Source organism: Diachasma alloeum, unplaced genomic scaffold, assembly GCF_001412515.2.
Source record: "Diachasma alloeum isolate Michigan unplaced genomic scaffold, Dall2.0 Dall_scaffold_00914, whole genome shotgun sequence".
Lineage (NCBI taxonomy): Eukaryota > Metazoa > Arthropoda > Insecta > Hymenoptera > Braconidae > Diachasma > Diachasma alloeum.
In genome coordinates, this window is record NW_021681032.1 from 253,125 (window position 1) to 273,757 (window position 20,633).

Consider the following 20,633-nt stretch of genomic DNA (forward strand, 5'->3'; position numbering starts at 1 on the left):
CCCTCCAATCGCGGTTGCGCGACTGGAGGGCAGAGGGGTCTTGAGGAGTTTTCGCCCTCTCGTGGGCCGCGGGGGAGACTCGGTGGACTAGCCCCTCCAATCGTTATGGCTAGTTCCACTGGAACGACGTCATTGGAATTTGAAAAGGTTTGTTGGGCATGTTGGACAATACATGACGAAATCTAGTGGATTGGGTAGAAGATTATGGTTTTGGAATGGTTCTGGTCAACCATTCGGCAGGTCAATTTAATAGAAAAAATCGTCTTTACCATTTTTTCGACTGAGGTCTTTTCTGCAGGAATTTCTCGACATGAATTTTGTGATTTTGTGATTTTTTTTTTCTCTTCGCATTTGTGAAAAATCACACAAAAACCTTAGAAAATTTGGGCAGGAGTTCCTCCAGAAAAATCTAATTCTGTTCTATTGAAAAAACAGCACAATCACTCAATGGATTGAGTTTATGATATAAATATTTCAGAATCTTGAGAAAATATATTCGCCAATAACTCAGTAGCGAAGTGATAAAATGAGAAACTCAACTTAAATAAGCTTTTGGTGAATATCTGTGATTCCAAGGGCGATGGGAACAGTATTAGATAAAATCCTTCAAGAGCGATATGAAAACTACAAGAAAAGTCCATAGAGATTACTCCGCTCATTCACAAAAACTTACCTCGAAGGTGATTTATCTCGTTTCAGCACTTCCGTATTGGATTGACGGAGGAGTTTTTGATGAGTATCTCCGAAACCAAGGGAGATCGGTCATTACGATAATACTTCTCCCACTTGGTTCTACGAGAATGGTCCCTGGAAAATTTTCCTTATCTCCCTTAGGCTTTGAGACATCTCCCAAATCCAAAGTTTCTTTTTTCATCTTCACCAAGACTGATGACTAATTGTAAACCTCGAATTGGTACAAAGGATATTTTATGCTGATAACTTGGGTTTGTGATACTCTCCTGTTTCGAATAATGAGAATTCCAGAATAATTCCACCAATAAAAAAAAAATTGAACTACTGTTTTTCCTCGCAAAAAATTATGAAATTGCAGCCGAGGAATTTTATAGAAAATATCGAATTCTACTGATTTTTCCTGTAGAATATTTCCTATTGAACATCTCAATTGAAAAAAAAACCTAACAGAAAGTCCCACCGAAATCAAATGGAATTTTCTAGCGAATTTCAATACAATTTTGTTTGTCTTTACGTTTTTCAATGGAAATTAGTCACCCGTGAATTCGTCAACACTTCAAATTCCAAGCGCCGCCTCGATCGATGCCCTCCGCCGACGATTGTAAATCCTCACCCTCCCCACGGGCCAATGAGAGCCCCCCTAGGCGCCCCCAATGCCCCATGCGTGCTCACAACCAGGTTTAAAACCCAGCAAACAGAGGAGTGGGGAATGTTAAAAAAACGATCACACGGGGCCGGAAATGGCGGAGCGTGATTGATTCCCCGAGAATCATGTACGTGAACGGTCGCTCGTTGGCAAAGATTCGATAATGACGTCAGTTTTTGCACTGGAACACGTGGGAATAGGACGCCAACTCCAATCAGTATCGCCGATTTTCTGGGAAATGTGAGTCTCTCCAGTAATCGAGACTTCATAGATAAATTGTCAGTGAGTTTAGTGCATTCTCAGCGGTGACACACACACACACGAGCAAACAAGGCGTTTTCTCCCATCCGTTGCTCACTTTCAGTGGTGACCGATTTACCGGGGGAATTAACGTCCACCTGCCCCCGAAATCAGCCCTGGGGTGAGGAAAAATGAGAGAACAGGGCCCAACAACTGGTGCAAGTGTCACTCGCAACTCGTGGATAACAGAATTCCTTATTCTTACGAGTTTAACGACCGCCCTCATGTAGCGAAAGTGAATTGAGTGATAGTGCATTCACTATTGTGGTCCGAGGGAACTCGTGCGAGGTAAAACGACGTGAGTGCAAGTGTCTTAATTAACGTATCTTCATTAAAATGAGTGAGAAAACTTCAACTATTTGATGAACTATTTGATGTGAATTGCAAATGCAGTTGCACAGAGAAAAAAATTAATCCCAAACGAATGTACTTGCTGCAAATGTCCAAAATGAGAGATAAATTCACTCAACAACTCATTTATTTTCTCAGTGTACCGCTAACGTTAAAAAAAATTCAACAGTGTAGTGTCATAAGAGCACCCCAAATCTCCAAGGATAGTGCATTCACAATTGTGGCTCGAGGAACTCGTGTGAGGTAAAACGACGTGAGTGCAAGTGTCTTAATTAACGTATCTTCATTAAAATGAGTGAGAAAACTTCAACTATTCTCAGTGTACCACTAAAATTAAGAAAATTCCAACAGTGTAGTGTCATAAGAGCCCAAATCTCCACTGAACCATAAAAAAATGCAAGTGAACTAGCTGTTCCCCACCCTTCCCTCCAAAAAAAAACCAACCGACAATAAACCAGAAAATATGGACGAGTGCATGTTGAACGACCTGCTGGAGTGTTCGGTCTGCCTCGAGAGATTGGACACCTCCAGCAAGGTTCTCCCCTGCCAGCACACCTTCTGCAAGAAGTGTCTGGAGGAGATAGTGAGCACGCACCGCGAGCTGAGATGTCCAGAGTGTCGAGTGCTGGTGGACGTGAAGGTGGACGACCTCCCCCCAAACGTCCTCCTGATGAGAATCCTGGAGGGTATGAGGAACGCCACCCCGAAGAGTGGCAAGCCCCACACAAGGGCACTGAGCACCCCTCAGCGTCTGTTCGGTGGTCACCAGGTGACACCAGCCCCAGTCCCGACAAATCCATCGCCAATAGTCCTGGCTGTCGACCCAGCACGCCACGCCAATGCCTCAGCCAAGCAGGTACACCTGCACAATCAGCCTTACGGTCGTGCCATCTACGACTACATCTCCAAAGTCCCCGGTGACTTGAGCTTCAAGAAGGGGGAAATCGTTGTTCTGCGAAAGAAGATAGACAACAACTGGTATTTCGGGGAGTGTGGAGCGAATCACGGGGTCTTTCCCCTGTCCTACGTCCAGGTGATGACGCCCCTGCCACCGCACGTGCCCCAGTGCAAAGCCCTCTACGACTTCCGAATGACCAACGACGAGGAGGACGGCTGCCTCACCTTCAACAAGGGAGAGGTGATAAGTGTGATAAGAAGAGTGGACGAGAACTGGGCTGAGGGCAAGCTTCTCGACAGAATAGGAATATTTCCACTGGCCTTCGTCGAGCTGAACAGCGTAGCACGAGCCCTCATGAAGCTCTCGACCAACGTCCAGCCGGGACCCTCTCGAGTGGCTCCACCAACTCCAACCAATGAGGAAACAACCCCTCTGATCCCCACGGATCACACGAGAAACGTGCAGACACCGAGCCAGAATAATCCCAGTGCTCCAGTGACAGGGGCTCTGGCAGTCTCAGACTCGAGCTCAACGGTTTCCTCGGGGGGCAGCTCCACGACGACAACTCCAAACACTCCCAACAGCTCGAGCACCTCAAGCAGCTCCAGCACAGCACCCAGCAGCCCCATCAGCCCTGCTACCTCACCACCAGCTGTTGGCAGTCGTCATACTGCCAAAAGGCACAGTTTCACTGCTATGAACACTGGGCATCATCAGCATCCCCATCATAGACATTCAGCTGAGATCCTCAGCCCTCCACTGGATGCCAATGGGGGGAGCAACAGCTCAGGCGGTAACGAGGCTTTCTCGACGACAGGTAATTTGGGGGGTAACGGACAAAACTGACCGGTCGATCACACGCCACTGACCGAAGGCCCATTACTCACTATTTTTCGGCAGAAAAATGCGACGGAATTTCGCGTGACAAAAATGACCACAGAAAATCTCGCTCATCATGTTACCTTTTTACTTCGAAATTCGACCCTGGGCTGAGCTTTGGACCCCAGAGCTCTCCAAATATTATGTTTGAGAGAGTTCTTTATTTAGTTCTCAAATGAGAAGACTTCCGACATTATTTATCCAATGAAAAATGTTATCCGACTGTTTTTCTATAATTTAGCTTTATAGATTCTACGATAATAATAAATAAGAAAAGTGCTACGAAACTTTTCTGATTTTATTTGGAATTCCGTACTAAAGTACTATTAACCAAACTTTCGATTTCCGTTTCGGCGTCATTCATAATTTTATTCAAATTTCTAAAGAAATTCATGAAAAATATGACAACGGGAAAAAATTACTGACAATTGGGCAAGTTGACCGGTCAGTTTGCAGCACGAGGTATGCGTTAAGCCAGAAATTGTGAGAAAATGGTAAATTTCCGGCTGACTTGACGCATGTAAAAAATAACTCTCATTCCTACAGGTAATGCTTCTTCCGGGCCTGAACACAACATCAGGCATCGGCGCAGTGGTAGCAGTGACCTTGTCCTTGCTCAGCCTTCCTCGAGTCTGCCAGCCTCCAGCAGCAGTAATCTACCAGCTGCCTACATCGCTCTTTACCCTTACAAACCTCAGAAGGGGGACGAACTCGAGCTGCGGAAGGGGGGGATCTACATGGTCACCGAGAGGTGCCAGGATGGCTGGTTCAAGGGGACTTCGAATAGAACGCAGAAGTGCGGGGTTTTCCCGGGGAATTATGTGGCACCTGCCAAGTGCCAGAGGGGAATCTGTCGGGTCACTCCCACCAGCACTCACCAGACTGCTACTCTGACCACTGTGCAGAGTGCTGGGGACACTAGGGGGACTGTCACTTATACCAAGAGCAAGGGGGCGCAGCAGTCTTACAGCCCCAGGTCGCTTCCGCCACCTGAATTGCCCCCCAGGGCCGTCAGTCCTTCGCCAGCGGTGTCCGCTTCTTGGCATGGACAGGCTCAGGGGCAGAGCCCACCCAGGGCCAGTGAGCAGGGGAATCCACTGGGGAGGAGTCACAGCGCTGTTATGACTTCTAGTGTCGGTGAGACAGGTTTTCATTTTTTTAAGGGGAGATTGTGCGAAGATTGGGGGAGATAGGAGACGTTGGGGAGGCTGTTTTGGGTTAAGCAGTCGCAAAACAAAATGAATAATTTAATTAAATGTGATTGAGGGCATCAAGAACTTTGAACTTTTTTCTCGTTGAAAGTCGAGTTTTAATTGCTTTTATCCATTAATTTAGTTGAAATATTTGGTGTTGGGAAATGTCTTAGATTAAACTTTCTAAATTCATTTTTTTATGTTTTACTCATTTTTTTTTCCTTATATTCACTCTGTAAATCTGATGAAAGATAATTGGCTGCACGCTTGAACGAATTGAAATCAATGAAAAATAGAATAAAATCAAGATTTTGTATAGAAAAAATCAAATTAAATGAGATAAAATTGAATAAAAAATTCTCAATCAATCCTTCCAGCTTCCCCAGGCAAGACGATGCTGTCACCCCCGTCCACAGCGACCTCGCCCGCAGCCACAACCTCCTCCGACATCAATCGAAGTCCATCGAACAGCTTGAGGATCACTGGGGGCATCACACCACCTCCAAACATCTCTGTCGCAGCTGCGCCGACAAAGTCCAATGAAAAAGTAAAGGTCACTGCTCGTTACTGATCAATCCCCTCGATTCTTCCACCAATGTCAACTCTAACGCCTCCAATAATTGTTACAGACCAAGGAGAAGAAGGAGAAGGGCGTATCCCTGATGAGGAGGCTCACGAATATCAAGAAATCCAAGTCTCCACCTCCAGCCACTTACTCCATGGACAATCCAGTCTTCGAAGACGGAAATTTTGTCACCTCTTTGGACACTGTTCACGTTCGGTGAGACTCATTCAAATTCACAGGATGTTGCATTGTGCTTCATTACACGTTTTATTTATCAATTAATACGCGTTTAATTCGCATCGCATTTTGATTCATTGCATTTGTGTTAGTGTTTTTGTTTTTGTCAAGGAGAATGGGGTAAAATGGATCAATTTGGGTGAATTGAAGTATAAGTATAAGCAAATTTAATAGAAAAACTTTTTTAATGAACTTCCAACTATTTTTTGTACAAATTTTATGAAAAAAGATCATAAATGTTTATTTGCATTTCTATTTTATAAAAAGATGAGAAATTTTCTCCGGGATTTTGTGATGAAAAAAAAATATGAAAAAAGAAACTTGAAAAATTAAAAAAACGGTCCATTTATCCCCAATTCCCCCAATTTTTTGTTCTGCATAATTTATCGTCATGCACTACTAACGTAGTTGGCAATAATCCAAAACACATGTGACGAGATAAAGAATAATACGAGAGAATAGGTAAAAAAATGGTATTGCAATGATAACATGACCGAATTGGGATCAGTTCGGGGTCCTGTCCAAGTCAGTTGCTCCAGGTGGTACCCAACCAGGACGGAGTGTCCCCAAATCATCTTCGAGTGTATCCTGGAACGGTTCAGGGGAGTGTCACAGCGTCACAAAGAGTTAAGCACAAGGAACGGCCGTCGTTGCCGATTTCCTTTGTCCAGAGGTTAGTCATTCGACTGCTGCTTTTAGATATTTTTTGTTAATCCAGTGTCATTCGTGGAATGGTATGTCATGAGCTTCTGCTCTGATTGCACTGCATGCTGTTGTTGGCCTTTGTATTCACTCATCAGTCGGCGGATTTGGGGGAGAGATCGGGGAGTAATGGGAGATGTTTATTTGCAGGTCTGGGGACGCTGGATGTGCTGTTGCTGTCTCGGGGAATCATCATCGAAAGAGCAATTCACTCGATGCGGGGATGGGGAAGCAGAGTAAACAGCAGACAGCTACTCGTGAGAGGTGAGGACGTTTGATGGGGTGAAACAGCTGTTTATTTAGATGGTTTGGGGTTTAAGGAGATGAGGGATTCTGAGAATAATGCTTGGAAAATTTATGCTCTAGAATTTTATTAATTGTTCATTGTTTGTTATCCTAATGATCAATGAAAAAAAAAAACATTTGAACATTTAATTTTTTGATGGTTAACGAGAAAGAAAAAATTATGAATTTATTCAAATTGAGAAATAATAATTTTCTATGAATATAGAATGATCTTAAAACATTTCTTTTTCCACAGAGAACGCGTCAACCGTTTTCGGTGTATTGTCCCGTACCCCCCAAACAGTGAATTCGAGCTGGAATTGCGTGTCGGTGATATAATATATGTCCACAAAAAGCGTGACGACGGATGGTACAAAGGGACCCAACAGCGTACAGGACGTACTGGTCTCTTCCCAGCGAGTTTTGTCGAGGCTTTCTGAGACACGACAAATGGTCGTCTCGTTCTAGAGACTTGCATATGAAGAGAAGTCGTAGAAGGGACAGCCCACAGAAACAGTAAAATGAAAATGACATTCGATATAATTAAATTGAGTGAGTAGTCTATTGACTGAGTCAAGTGCCGAAAGTATAGTAGGGGAATTGATAACTGCCATGGCTGAAGAATGAACAAATTATAGTAAAGTAGGCATTCACTCGTATGCCGAATTTGTGTGCAATTTTCATTACTGCCAATGGTGGTAATTAGGGTGGAATTATCATGGATCTGAGGTTTGATCGATCTTCTTTTTACGCTCAGACTCGATGAGTATCAATTATAGTAGAATCGAGTCATGTGGTGACACGTCTTTTTAACTAAGCGACATTTCAACTGGTCAATTTTAACTACGACATATCAACTGTTTTTTTTGTTCTCAATTACTACATTTTCAAGAATTTGCCAAAATTTCTCAATTTTCATTTCTGTTTTTATTTTTTACGTTCTAATAAACAACGTAATCGAGCTCAATTTAACCACTCAACTGCCACGTCATTAATTAATATCACGCAAAGATTCAATTTTTTTCCTACTAACAATTGTAGGCGATCCATAATTTAATATTAATAATTTATTTAGCAATTTATTTTTGAAAATTTGATCTCAATTTGCTACCTGTCTTTTTTACTGAATCTGTGCAAATTTTTTGGTAAGTAAACTGTTCGCCTACCAATAATTTGGCTCCTCTGGAGCTCTCTATAAATGTCAGAGGCATTGTGTGAACAATTTACTGTTTTTCGAGTGACTGAATTAATTTAATTTAATTTCGTGTGGATTTTCCTGTGGATGACGTAATTGTTTATGCGAATTTGTAAACACACGAATATTTTGCTTGATGGTTGACGTTTTAAGAAATTTCGGGATAGATTTTCTACGAATATCATCTGTCTGTTCTTTATTTCAACTTTAGCAGTTGAAATATTATTAGTTGAAATGTCGCCTAGTTGATAAAACATGGATTCGTTTTATGTTTAATCAGTAATCATTAGGGAAAATTGTGTCTTTGTCTTGTGGTTATCATTGGGAATTTATAAGACTAACTTGATTGAGACTTATGAAAATGCCATTTTTTGTACAGTTGTATTCAGGCACTTGTGTATTGCATGAACATTGCCGAGTTCTTAGTCTTTTTTATTGATTTTTCTGTGAATTTTCTTCATTAAAATTGTTAGAGATGACTGATTATGAGAGGGAAAATTCGAAGGAAGTTTTTTTATTTCAAAATTTTATGTATGAAAAGTGCTCATTTACAGAATTATTTAGCAACTAAATACATTCGTCTCGTGGAAATGTTATTTTAACGGTTTCCAGGGGTTTTACATCTTTTTTACTATTTTTATCGCTGTCCATTAGCTTTCACGTGGTTTTTAGCCATTTTTCGATAATTGTTTTTACATTTTTATTTCGTCAATTTATTCGTTTTAGGATTTTTAATGGGTTTTTAGAGCATCATTGGTGAAATACCGCTGTCTCTTGTGTTCAATGCACGAACAGTATTCGGTTCCTTTATTATTTACTTACAGAATGACAGATTAAAGCTGTAATCGTCCTCGTCACGAACACTCAATTTGACAATGCACATATTAACGATAAAGCATATCCTGTAGCTGAAATACTCTTGAATGAATCAAGTGGATACTGATTATTTGAATGGAAACGTGACAACGTACTTAGACTGTAAATTCACTCAACTAATTTTATTTATTTGTTTTATATGGAATATACTGTGTAGCCAAAACAATAGCGGAAGGAAATATATAATATACATAGATTGTATTATTGAATAGTTGCATTGATTACTATAGTTTTTGGTAACGATTCAATTGTACCTAAACGCTTCCCTCGCGAGTCGCAACTCCATCGTACAGTCATCAATTTTCCAAATACTCTTGCTCTTAAAGAATGAACATTTAGGTAGAATAAATTTAAAAAAAAATTTAACGATTAATTAATCCGTTATTTTGGACATAAATTGAATATTGAGGGATGGAAAATGAAAATGTGTCATAATCGAGACTCCGCGAGTGTTCAAGGCTTCTGTCGGATAGGGTAACGTCTGTACTGCGTTTAGATAGGAAAATGTATTGATTGATTAATCACGCATAATTCGAGAGTTCGTAATTGATAAAAAATGTAAATGAGTATTTGTAAGTGAGATGGGAAAATTGAGTGGAATGGAATTTTTTGTGTTCAGGTACGTTTTCTGGATTCAATTCAACAATTATAATCGAAGAGTTGAGATTGAGGGGGCGAAGGGGTGATGGAAATCTACTGGAGTCGGGGGAAATCTGGGTCATGAATTCTCCAAGTATTTTCCACTTTCAATCTCTCTCGTTTAATCTCAAAAAAAATTTCAACTTGTCTCAAATTTTTTAATCCCCTTTTGACGGAGAATTCATAACGCAGTTTTCCCCCGCCTCAGTATTTTTTTCACACCCAAGGCCCCTCAACAATGACATTTTAATCTTCAGCACGAATTTAATAACGCACAAGCACAATGTCAGAATATTTTCGCTGACTTTTTTCGAAAAATAATACTTCACTACTTTAAGATTGAACAAAAACTAATGAATAAAAATCATTGACACAAACTATTGGTAGGTAAATTCTTCGATTATTTTTGGATGTTACCGCAAAATGGCCGTCGTACACCCCCTCCCAAAATGAAGATAATATTTATACACCCATTTTGTATGACTGTAGATCAGTAAGTCACATTTTATGATAAAATAGGTGGTAAAGGAGATTAATATTGTACCATATAAGCACAAACAGAATAATTGACATTATCGTCTTGGACGAGTTTTACGAGCTTCATCCCACCCACAACGATGGGCTCACTGAGCAATTTTTAATTTATCGATTGAGTAATAATGACGTCCAAATTATTTATTGTAGCGAAGTAGTGGGTTTATGGAGGTAGACGAGGAAACCAAACTGTAACGCAATTTTAATGGTTCAAATTATCTACGTTTTATTAACTGTGGGCAAAGGAATTCAGAGACATTTATTCTGCGGGATGCAGAGGTGGGAGAAGATTTATTCAGTAGAGAATGGCGAGACAAGTTTTTGAGAATTTTTTGAGGGTTTTTTTTTTGTGAAAAAATTTTAATATTTACAATTGCGATTTTGGAATGTTTTTTCATTGCTGAATATGAAAATTGGGCGAAAAATACTGGACAGGATTTTATTTAATCTCAAAACCTTTGAAGGCTCATTTTTTCATTTTGATGAATTAAAATAAATAACTAATGGTATTGGTTTTTCGTAATTGATTTTGTAGTAATAATAGAGCTACAAAAAAGGTTTTAACATAAAAAAAATACAAACGCCCTGAGATATTCATTCGAAGAAAAAAATACTTCTCTTGAAATTTTCTACTGAATTTTAAAAATAGCAAATGTTTTCACGTACTCATCCGGTACCCACCGAAACAATTGTTGAAATGATAACAAACGAACGCCGATCAGCTAGTAGTACTTCCAAACATAAAAAACTTGACGATGAAACAAATTCCTACGTAACAAAGAACGAAAGAAGGAAAAGCGGAATCTCTTGATGTTGTGCCCATGCGTAATTTACACACGTAGCATTCTCTAATATATTTCATTAATCGAAGGAACAAGAAAATGTAATAAAGGTGGAGAGAATATGAGTGAAGTCATTGTCTTGGAGTTTTATTTATCATTCATTCCAGTACTATCGGTTTTCCGAGTTCAATTGAAATTATTCTATAAAAAAAATTGAATCTGATTTTTCTGTACAACTTATTCTACTGAGACATTTTCTATATTATTCCCTCATTTCAAATTTTTAAAGTTTTTTTATTTGATTTTTTTTCACGGAGGGAGGAGAAAAGTAGAGGGTAAAATTGATGAAAATTATGTAGAGGAATTTCTGCAGAAAATGTCTGAATAGAATGAGTTGTCTGGAACAATGAAATTTTACTGATTTTTTGAATAAAATCGTTTCTATCGGACATTTTCGTCCCAAACCAATCTGTTAATTCCCACAAAACCTAATCCTGAAATCAACTCGCCTTACCTCCCCCCTCAATTTCCACTGAACCCCCGCCTAAAGCTTCAATTTTCAATAATCATGAGGAACATCACGCGACACATCGTTCAAAAGAATAACAATACCGGTCACGACATCCGAGCCATCGACACGCTACTCAACTATTATCAAATCGTCCTCGAGTGACAATTCGCCGACAATTCCGCACCACTGTGTCCCACTTTCCTCATTCCACGCGAATATTTCAAAAATAAATTCACCGTTCATGGTTCTCCAATAGCTAATTAGCAAGGGACTTCCGCTCATGCCTAAGACTAACTGCGTGCATGATGTGAAAAGAATTCAGTAGCGAAGCGGTAAAACGGTTCAAGTCGACTTAGCTCTCAGCCGAGTTTTCGAGGAATATCTCCGAATCTGAGGGAGATACCGACATTAACATCATCATCTTTTTCGTAGCCCTCAATTTTCTGGACAAATAAGGTAATAACAAAAAATTTTCCATCTGCCCTAGATTCCGAGATATTCATTGAAAAGTAACGAATAGTCGAAATTGACTTGGACCGTTTTACCATTTCGTTAAAACGAAGCGAAAAAAACGAAAGCGATGTTAGTTTAGGGGAGGATGGGGTAAAATGGACACTTTGGACTTTTTTAAAATTACTCATAACTCAGAAACAAATTCATCAATTGAGCTCAGTTTAGGCTCATTACAAAGGGAAAGAAATGTTCGTTGCATTGAAAAAAAAACTATTGAATTTCATCAGCTGTTATGTTTCAATTTTTTCAGCTGTTATTAACATTTGAAAAAAAGTCAAAAGTGTCTATTTTACCCCAACCTCCCCTATACTATATTATTATTTTTTTTGCCTTTTCCATCTTCAGGATTAGATTAAGTTAATTCGACTCATTCTTATTCTTGTTATATATATTTTTCTTCCTACGGACGAATAACCCCGTCAAATATCTTTTCCAATAATGAAAGAATACCCATCAATTCGATTTCTATCCTTGTTTTTTGATATAATGATGAATGAATTGGAGACTGAAAATTTTTAAAAAGGGATAATTGGCTCCCTGGCGATCCAGAAGCCACTTGAAAACACGGGAGGCATATGAATATGTTCGTTTTATGATCTCATTTTAACGAGAAGAAATTAAAAAATACAAAATAACGCGGGTGGGAAGAAATAAAAAATTCAATTTTTCAATCTCTCTCGGATCCGGAAAGTTTTAACATCGATATATTCTTTCGAATACTGAAAGAATACCCAAAAATTCGACTTCTATCCTTGCCTTTCGGCAGAATAAACAGCATAACTGACAAAAATTAATAATTAGAAACTAAAAAGGTTCTGCCATTATTATTATTATTATATTATGTAATGTCTGTCATTCTAAGTGTGAAGAGAATATCCATATTTTAATATTGGGACTGCATAATCGTAGTCAGTTTTTGCTTCATGACGCGTCTTTGTACTGTTACAAGAGTCTACAGTATGCAGATCAATGTCCATTCTTTCAAGTGTCAAATAACGAGTGATTTAATGAGCCTTTACCTTATTTAAATTATTTAAATTATCCTCCTGGAATATAAAAATGGCTCATCCGGAAGAGCATCATCATCTTCAATGCGAGAATGTCCGCCAACCCCAGACTCTCCTTTCCTTTTTTCTCTTCTTCAATCAACCTCGGGCGAATGAATAAAAATGAATAATTTTGTTGGGACTGTACGGCGGGCATTTAACTCTCTCTCTCTCTCTCTCTCTCTCTCTCTCTTTGACACATGCGTCGTGCATATGTCTACATATATACATCGGCTAATGCGACAGCACTCTCCACTCACCCTTCAGTCGTCAGCCGCACAGCGCGAGTGGAGGAATAAGAATATTCGTCTTCTGCACTTGTGGCTCGAGCATTTATGCCAGTTAGTAATTTATCAGTGGATAATTGTGGTTGAATGGTTACCGTTTCAAGTTGAATGTAAATGCTGCCTCCCACGGTGTCAATAATGCGCGAGACCACTGAATAATATAACGAGAGTGTTGTAATTCTGTCTCGCAAAAATAATCCCGAGTGGGATGTGCCTAGGGACGAACGCCAAAACGTGACAGAAACTCCATTTCCTATTGCAGTCATTCGCACTAGTTTCTTCACTACGGTTTGTACGAAATTCCTGGGTCAGACTGGCTCACAACCACGTGACAGTGGGCTATTAGATGTCACGGCTATCCGACAATTCGTTGTTATTTTTGGAGAATTAATTTTGTTGATATTGACGGATGGAATGCGGATGTGGCTTGGCACGCGTAAAACTACCGTTCGCGCACGGGAGAAAATAGAGATGCTCTCGACTTTTTTTGAAATGCTAAAATTCACTGAATTGTCGATACGATGGGATTGTTTTTAATTCTTCGTGTTTATAATCAGGTTCAATTAATGAATTTATTTTGGAGTCAGGGGCATTGAAAAATGAGTCGAAAGTGTTCATTTGCCTCATTTTCACTCATATGAAGGCGGAGGAGTTACGAGTTTCTTCGTTGTTGTGAGAATGTGGGAAAATGGACACTTGACTTCTTTCAAATGGTCTTCCCTTGTGATGGGCCTAGACTGACTCCAAATAAATTTGCTCCTGAATTATGAATATTTAAAAAAATTCAGAAGTGTTTATTGTTGAGTATTTTTTTACATTCTTCCTGCTTACAATCAGCTTTAATTGAGGAATTTATTTTGGAGTCATGAACATTAAAAAAAAGCCACAAGAGTTCATTTTACCCCATTATTATATGATGTATAATTGTAATACTAATTATATTAATTTTTTTCGCTTATGTTTGCGGACTTGCGTAATTATCGAACTGTAATGATATAATGGTTATAATCAGCCTTGATTAATGAATTCATTGTCGAGTCATGAACATTAAAACATGAGTCGAAAGTACCCATTTGGTCATTTTCTCGTTGTTGGGGGCGCGTAGCAAATCTTTTATCAATAAATCACCAAATTCTTAATAAATTGTTTTTTTTTTCATGAAGAGGACAGTTGCTTCCGTTTGTAGAGGGTCTCGACTGGCCTCAATTGATAAATTTTCTTTGGAATTCTGAACATTAAGAAAATGTCATTTAATTTTCATTAACTAGTGGAGGACATTAGGATTTCTCCGCGTTGTAAAATTACAATTGCTAAATTCTACCACTTTGTTGTACTCCTCAACCAATTACGTGAATTTATTTATGATTTACGATGGATGGAGGATTTTAAATCGAATCAGAGATGAATAGTCCGGTTTATGATTTATGAGTTACGGTGGAAAGAGGAATTTAAATAGAATCAGCGGCGAATATTTCGGTTTACTCTGCTGAATGAAAGCTTTTGTGACACAGGGTTGCAGATATTTACGGTAAACTATTCGTGGAAGAGTCGGGGCTGATTGATTTATAAATCTATCGCTTGCAGTTAGTCCACCACTGACAGCACATAATGTCGCTCGTGCGGAATTTTGTGGTGACCCTTGCTCGCAGCCGGTTCGCCGCCATCAGGCAGTCACCACTCCGTGGAAACAAGCAGAATCTGGTGAGTTTTACATCAATGCGAGCAAAAAATAATAGGGAATTCAACAGAAAATTGTATTCAATTCTTTGGGCGATTCTATTGATAAATTTCGCACCCTTTCTAAAAAAATTCCAATAGAAAATATTCTACAAATGAAATCGGTAGAATTTCGTGTTTCTAGGCAACTTGAACTTTGTTTTTTATTTAAACATACTCTATAGGATTTTTTCAACATGATTTTTTTTCTTCCACACTATTTTTCCCCTCATTAAAAAATTCAAACAAAAAATTCAGAAAAATTGAGCCGAGGAATTTCTGCAGAAAATATTTCAATAGAATGAGTTTCATGGCAGATTTGAATTTCTATTCAGAAACCACGCAGTTATATGCGGTATTCACATGCCCCGAGATCACGCCGGATTCTTTGATACCTTTGGACTCTGGCATCTTTCGATTGATTTTCTTGCCATTCAAATGATAAACCAGTGATTAATCTCAAGTAGTCGTTACGGAGGGGTTTTAATTCAGCAATAAAGTGGTTGAGCCGAATAAATTCTCAGCTTGCCGACCAGTTCACGGAAGACGATAATATTGTAGAATTTTTTGCGGAGCAAAGAGATCCGAAAAAATTTACTGACTATGAACGAGAAATTTATGATAAAACGACAGCAAATGCGGGTCAAGACATATATCACCCGATAGAATCGTCACATTCTGGAATAAAAAATTATGCAAATAATAATAAAATCATAATAATATTTCCCTCTAGCTGCTGGGTTTCATAGGCTGTCGGCTAGTATCGACTCACCATGTCACGAAGAACATGGAGCTCATCACCATGGACTCGAGGCCACCGACTCTGGAAAAATTGGAGAATGATGGAAAGCCAGAGGATAAACCACTGCTGGTGCTGCTCTCGTGGCTGATGGCAAAGCCGAAGTACGTGAGGAAGTACGCTCAACTGTACTTGGAGCAGGGCTTTGACGTCCTTCACGTCGGGTCGACCCCCTGGCAGATAATGTGGCCAGTTAAAGGGACCAGAGTATGCACAATTCATTAAATTTTTACATTTCTCACGAGTGAACTTCCTCCGATGTTTTCCCCTCAAATCACCTGTAGTCTAGATGAATAAAATTCACCGATTCAAGTTCTAAATTTTTAAAAATCAGCATCAACATTTTGTTACAGCCCATTGCACACGACCTGCTGGCCTTCCTCGAGCAGAACACAAAGAATAGCCAGCAAATAATGATCCACGGTTTTTCCGTTGGTGGATACATGTGGGGAGAGCTACTGACTTACGTCCACAAAGATCGTCGAAGATACGACCCCCTGATGGAGAGAATTGTCGGTCAGGTATGGGACAGTGCCGTGGACGTCAGTGAAATGTGCATCGGCATACCCAAAGCTGTCTTCCAGAACAATGCAGTGATGCAGAAATTTCTTGAAAAATATTTAGAGTAAATATGACATTCCTCGATTACTCATGCCCCAACAGACAAGATGTTGTTCATTGGTTTGTTTAAACAATTTCAGGTATCACTTGAAGACATTCTACAATCAGGCGACGCAGTACTACATCAGATCGAGTCAAATGTTTCACACGAATTTAGTCAAGGCACCAGCTCTCTTTCTGATCAGCAATACTGATACTGTTGGAACTGTTGAGAGCAATATGAGGGTTCGAGACTCTTGGGAATCGATGGGAACACCTGTGAGTCTTAATTTAATAATAATCCGAGAAGTTGATGAAGAATTGAGTTCAGTCCATTTGAGAGGGAGATTTTTTGTTGTATTTCTGAGAATATGGGAGAGATTCTATTTTTTGTGCAAAACAATCGAAAAATAATTTTTAACAATTACTCATGAATTTTCTCATGTTAATAAATATTAATAATGTTGACGTTTTCCGCTTTATTTTCAGACGTATGTCAAGATTTTCGATCATTCAGCGCACGTTGGACACTTCCGAAAATACCCGAGGGAATACACCCAAGAACTGTACACATTCCTCAACATGCTGAAAATGGTCAAGAATGAGGATAAACTTCGCGCCCGTATGCTGAATTGACACAACCTTGATGTGCGGTCGAAATACGATATAAAATGAGCTACAGCATTGACTCTCGTGTTCTAATGACTTTTTGAAAGGGAATACCGCTGTTGGATAAGCAATCAAGTGCCTTTAGCTGCCACTTCGTCTCGAATTTCCCCTTCATTATTAAGGAGAACTATTTCGTTTTTCAAGAACACAAATGGTTCACGAAATTTTTCGCTTAGAGATTTGAAATACGAAAATTGTTGATAAATATAAGATTATTTTTTCTTTTATAAGTACAATAATTCGTTAATTTCACATAGATCAAGATATTTCCCATTCAATTTGCATATCCAACAGTGAAAAAAATTTATGCAACTGAAAATCGCAATTTCCTGTGATTGTGGGGTAAAAATGAGCATTCGCTGATGTATAGTCAATTGCCTTCAGTGAATCAAACGTCACCCAGTTGATTCAATCAGCCCCATTAATCGATGATTCGACATTAACCTAATTATTGAGCAATCAACAGAATTTGTTTCTCTTTTCATAAATATCTGTCAGGGAAGCAAATAATTTTTTTACTGTGATGTACCACATATTGAATAAAGGTGAAATTAAAGTCAATTGAAGTGATTTATTCCTGATGAAATGTGTCAACTATCGTTTGACCCTTTCTCCACAGTTTTCTCATTCTCAACAGCTTTACCCTTTGTTCTATTAGCTTCGACCTTTTTCTTCTCTCGTTTTCGCTGTTTCTTCTTAGCAGCAAGAATTTCCTCTATTTCATCGGGATCTTTCCCCTCCAGAATCAATTTTTTTCGCTTATTGATCATTTTCTTCTCGTAGAAATCAGTCTCGTCCAGTTTTATCTCAGCCTCGCGCTTTGTCACGGATATTTGCGTGAATATCGTGACGATTTCTTTATCTGAAGTCAGAAGAAAAAAATCAATTTACCTTGTTAATTTTGTGATGAGAAATTTGTAATGAGGAAGTGGTAAACTTCACTACATTATGCAATTCCATTACATGATATCATAAGTATAGTGAAATTATTAATTTGAAAACTATTGAATTGATGTATGATGTTATTCATTTCCATAAAGAACAATAGGAGCGTAAATAAAGGAATGTTGGAAAAGACGAATTTATTGTTAAAATCACTGTTGAGCGTTTTGTGAAGTGAAACTTTATCTCGCAATTGGCTTCACGATGTTGGATTTTTATGAAAATAAAATGAAATGACATAAAGTAGAATATTTCATCATCATACCCTCGACTTTGAACTCAGTTAATTTAGTCCCAATGGTCTCTTCAATAGCATGCAGCAGTTTAATGTCATAAGGGGTGATTAAACTGATGGCCATGCCACCGCGCCCAGCTCTGGCTGTTCTCCCCACTCGGTGAATGTACTCCTTGGGAACGTTGGGGATCGAGTGATTGAGGACGAGCTCGACGAGGGGAATGTCCAGTCCTCTCGCAGCTACGTCAGTGGCGATCAGGATCTTTGTGTGATTCGATTTGAATTTGTTGAGGGCAGCCAGACGCTCGCGCTGCTTTATCATCGCGTGGAGGGCAACATTCTCGAAGCCAACTTCGTTCAGAGTCATAGAGAGAAGCTGACAGGATCTGAGGAAATTCAGTCGTGAAAAGAATTTATTGTTGAATGGGGAATTAGCCAGGGATTTTTAACATTTTTCTCTCAATTTTAATCCTTTTCAACATCTCTTGAACATTAGACTTTCTCTTTCAGTTGCATTGTGAACCATTGAAGACATTTTTTTTTCAAGAATTTTTTTCGGAAATTGAAGATCTACTTTTATTTTAAAAATTACAATTTTTGTAAATTACATTTTCATGTAATTGATGGGGAATGCATGAAAAAATAAACAGAGACAAATTTAGTTAGGAAGATTGATTTGATTATTTGGATAATCAAAAATCCCTTATAAGAAATTGAGTATTATTTACTCAATAAAAAATTGACGGTTCCATATGATAAAATATTTAATTCATCATCAATTGGAAATTTAGATGATCAATTATTTTAGTATTTTTAAATTTTGATTAGCATATTTAAACCTTCATCAATGTAAATGAAAGAAATAAAAAATTGAAATGAAAAATGAAAAAAAAAAAAAATAAAACATAACTATCCAGCAATGAAATACATACTTGCAGGTATCAGTGAAGACCATAATGGAGCCACTCTCATTTTCCGCCCGAAAGGTTCTGATAACCTCCACGAGGAAGGCGTCCCTGACGTCATTGGGGCACAAAACGTATCTCTGATCCAACTCCTTGACGGTGGCAGTGCCCGAGTCGTCCTCAGCCTCATACTCGAAGACCTTGTTGGAGGCCACCCTCTTGACCTGCTCGAGAGTGTCTGTTATCGTGGCGCTGAACAGCAGAGACTGCTTCTGCTTAGGGAGGGCTTTGAAAATAGTGGCTATCTGTTCATCGAAGTGGCCCCCGAGCAGCCTGTCGGCCTCGTCAAGCACCAGGAATTTAATCCTGTCGAGGGTGAATGTGTCACAGCTCTCTAAATGATCCGCAAGCCTTCCTGGGGTGGCCACCACTATGTGAGGACGCCTCGCCAGTTCCTGGGCTTGGACCATCATGTCCATTCCACCCACCACCACGCATTTTTTCAGGTTTATCGCGTTGCCGATTGCTGAAAATTGCTCGGCAATCTGGCGAGAGCAGAAATTAGTGAATTAATAATGAAGCTTAAATTAGCAGAATATTCGTCAGTGGAAAATTCAATTTAGGAGATATTTAAGTGTAGGAGAGCATTATTGAGAGTAACATAATGATATGTACAAATATTTTTCAAGTGCGAAAGAGTTTGTACATTACTTGAAAACATTTGTACACCCCTAGATTCGTCGGAGAAATATTCTGCGATCGAATCTTTCGCTAGTTTCAGCTTCATGAATTAAGAGCATACGTTGTTAATTTTTTTATTGTTCTCGTGATGGTTAATTAATGAAATTAAATTGCAATTAGGTTTCTAATTGATAAGGGACATTCAATCATGTTTTATTCGTCTTTATGATCATTTTAAGGGTTAAAAAAAAGGAAAATTATGAGTTCATTAGAATTATGGGAACGAGTTGCTCATTTTTAATTGTCCATTCTTAAGTGAATCGTAATTAATTCTATGTTCCTATTAATCATTTGCGATAGTGAAGAAATGGCTGTTTATACTCCAAACTTTTCTCAATTCATACCTGAAACGCTAATTCTCGAGTTGGCGTGAGGACCAGTGCAAAAATGCCATAAGGATCCTCGCACAGCTTCTGAAGAACTGGCAGGGCGAAGGCTAGTGTCTTTCCACTGCCTGTCTTAGCACACCCAATGCAGTCATCACCAGCCAGTATCCTCGGAATGCAATTCTGCTGAATAGGGGTAGGTTTTTTCACCCCTGAAAATCACATCACCAAACATAACTCACAAAAATCCATAATCAAACATAAATATTTTCATTTCTCGTAAAATTTTTGCATAAAAAACGTTTGAATCATTTCCATTATTATTATTTCCATTAAATTTTTGACAAGTTTCCTCCTACCTATTGTTGCCAACTGCTTTATTATCCAAGAATTCAGCTTCAAATCCTCAAAACTCTTTATTTCCGTACTCATAATGAACAACCCTCAATCACTCATTAAAACAAAACAAAGAGCTCCTCATTAACCATTAAAATTAGTTCTGAAATACAGTTGAAATGTTTATCAAGTTGCTCTGACAGATCCCCACGTGGAGAGACTTATTGTGAGG

The 20,633-nt window shown here is 38.9% G+C and overlaps 3 protein-coding genes across 6 annotated transcripts; 2 read left to right on the forward strand and 1 right to left on the reverse strand.

Annotated features, from left to right (window-relative positions):
* The first annotated feature begins 2,453 nt into the window (after window positions 1-2,453).
* Window positions 2,454-10,905, forward strand: LOC107045377 (E3 ubiquitin-protein ligase SH3RF3). Of its 3 annotated transcripts, none has more exons than XM_015267655.1 (7): window positions 2,454-3,705; window positions 4,314-4,904; window positions 5,338-5,513; window positions 5,590-5,741; window positions 6,271-6,435; window positions 6,615-6,728; window positions 7,006-10,905. In XM_015267655.1, the coding sequence occupies exons 1-7, from the start codon at window positions 2,454-2,456 to the stop codon at window positions 7,187-7,189; spliced, it is 2,634 nt and encodes an 877-aa protein (XP_015123141.1). In that variant the 3' UTR covers window positions 7,190-10,905. The 3 variants fall into 3 exon arrangements, with proteins under 3 accessions (XP_015123141.1, XP_015123143.1, XP_015123144.1); XM_015267657.1 differs by having other exon boundaries at window positions 5,338-5,507; XM_015267658.1 differs by lacking the exon at window positions 6,271-6,435.
* Window positions 10,906-13,106: 2,201 nt separating this feature from the next.
* LOC107045360 (transmembrane protein 53) lies at window positions 13,107-17,477 on the forward strand. 2 transcript variants are annotated; one of them, XM_015267627.1, is made up of 6 exons: window positions 13,107-13,186; window positions 14,717-14,833; window positions 15,582-15,854; window positions 16,001-16,272; window positions 16,349-16,526; window positions 16,737-17,477. In XM_015267627.1, the coding sequence occupies exons 2-6, from the start codon at window positions 14,741-14,743 to the stop codon at window positions 16,881-16,883; spliced, it is 963 nt and encodes a 320-aa protein (XP_015123113.1). In that variant the 5' UTR covers window positions 13,107-13,186; window positions 14,717-14,740; the 3' UTR covers window positions 16,884-17,477. The 2 variants fall into 2 exon arrangements, with proteins under 2 accessions (XP_015123113.1, XP_015123114.1); XM_015267628.1 differs by lacking the exon at window positions 13,107-13,186 and adding an exon at window positions 14,646-14,660.
* Window positions 17,473-20,632, reverse strand: LOC107045358 (probable ATP-dependent RNA helicase DDX49). Its single transcript, XM_015267625.2, has 5 exons — window positions 20,425-20,632; window positions 20,084-20,277; window positions 19,026-19,543; window positions 18,124-18,479; window positions 17,473-17,778 (listed from the first exon to the last, which is right to left on the reverse strand). The coding sequence occupies exons 1-5, from the start codon at window positions 20,495-20,497 to the stop codon at window positions 17,507-17,509; spliced, it is 1,413 nt and encodes a 470-aa protein (XP_015123111.1). The 5' UTR covers window positions 20,498-20,632; the 3' UTR covers window positions 17,473-17,506.
* Window position 20,633: the final 1 nt, after the last annotated feature.

Excerpts from the sequence above, each read along its gene's own strand:
- LOC107045360 (XM_015267627.1), top strand. The coding sequence starts at position 14,741 with ATGTCGCTCGTGCGGAATTTTGTGGTGACCCTTGCTCGCAGCCGGTTC. Across the intron at positions 15,855-16,000 it reads GGCCAGTTAAAGGGACCAGA|CCCATTGCACACGACCTGCT; the intron begins GTATGCACAATT and ends ATTTTGTTACAG. Across the intron at positions 16,273-16,348 it reads TTTCTTGAAAAATATTTAGA|GTATCACTTGAAGACATTCT; the intron begins GTAAATATGACA and ends AAACAATTTCAG.
- LOC107045358 (XM_015267625.2), bottom strand. The coding sequence starts at position 20,497 with ATGAGTACGGAAATAAAGAGTTTTGAGGATTTGAAGCTGAATTCTTGG. Across the intron at positions 20,278-20,424 it reads AAAGCAGTTGGCAACAATAG|GGGTGAAAAAACCTACCCCT; the intron begins GTAGGAGGAAAC and ends TGTGATTTTCAG. Across the intron at positions 17,779-18,123 it reads AACTGAGTTCAAAGTCGAGG|ATAAAGAAATCGTCACGATA; the intron begins GTATGATGATGA and ends TTCTGACTTCAG.
- LOC107045377 (XM_015267655.1), top strand. The coding sequence starts at position 2,454 with ATGGACGAGTGCATGTTGAACGACCTGCTGGAGTGTTCGGTCTGCCTC. Across the intron at positions 3,706-4,313 it reads CGAGGCTTTCTCGACGACAG|GTAATGCTTCTTCCGGGCCT; the intron begins GTAATTTGGGGG and ends TCATTCCTACAG. Across the intron at positions 4,905-5,337 it reads TGTTATGACTTCTAGTGTCG|CTTCCCCAGGCAAGACGATG; the intron begins GTGAGACAGGTT and ends CAATCCTTCCAG.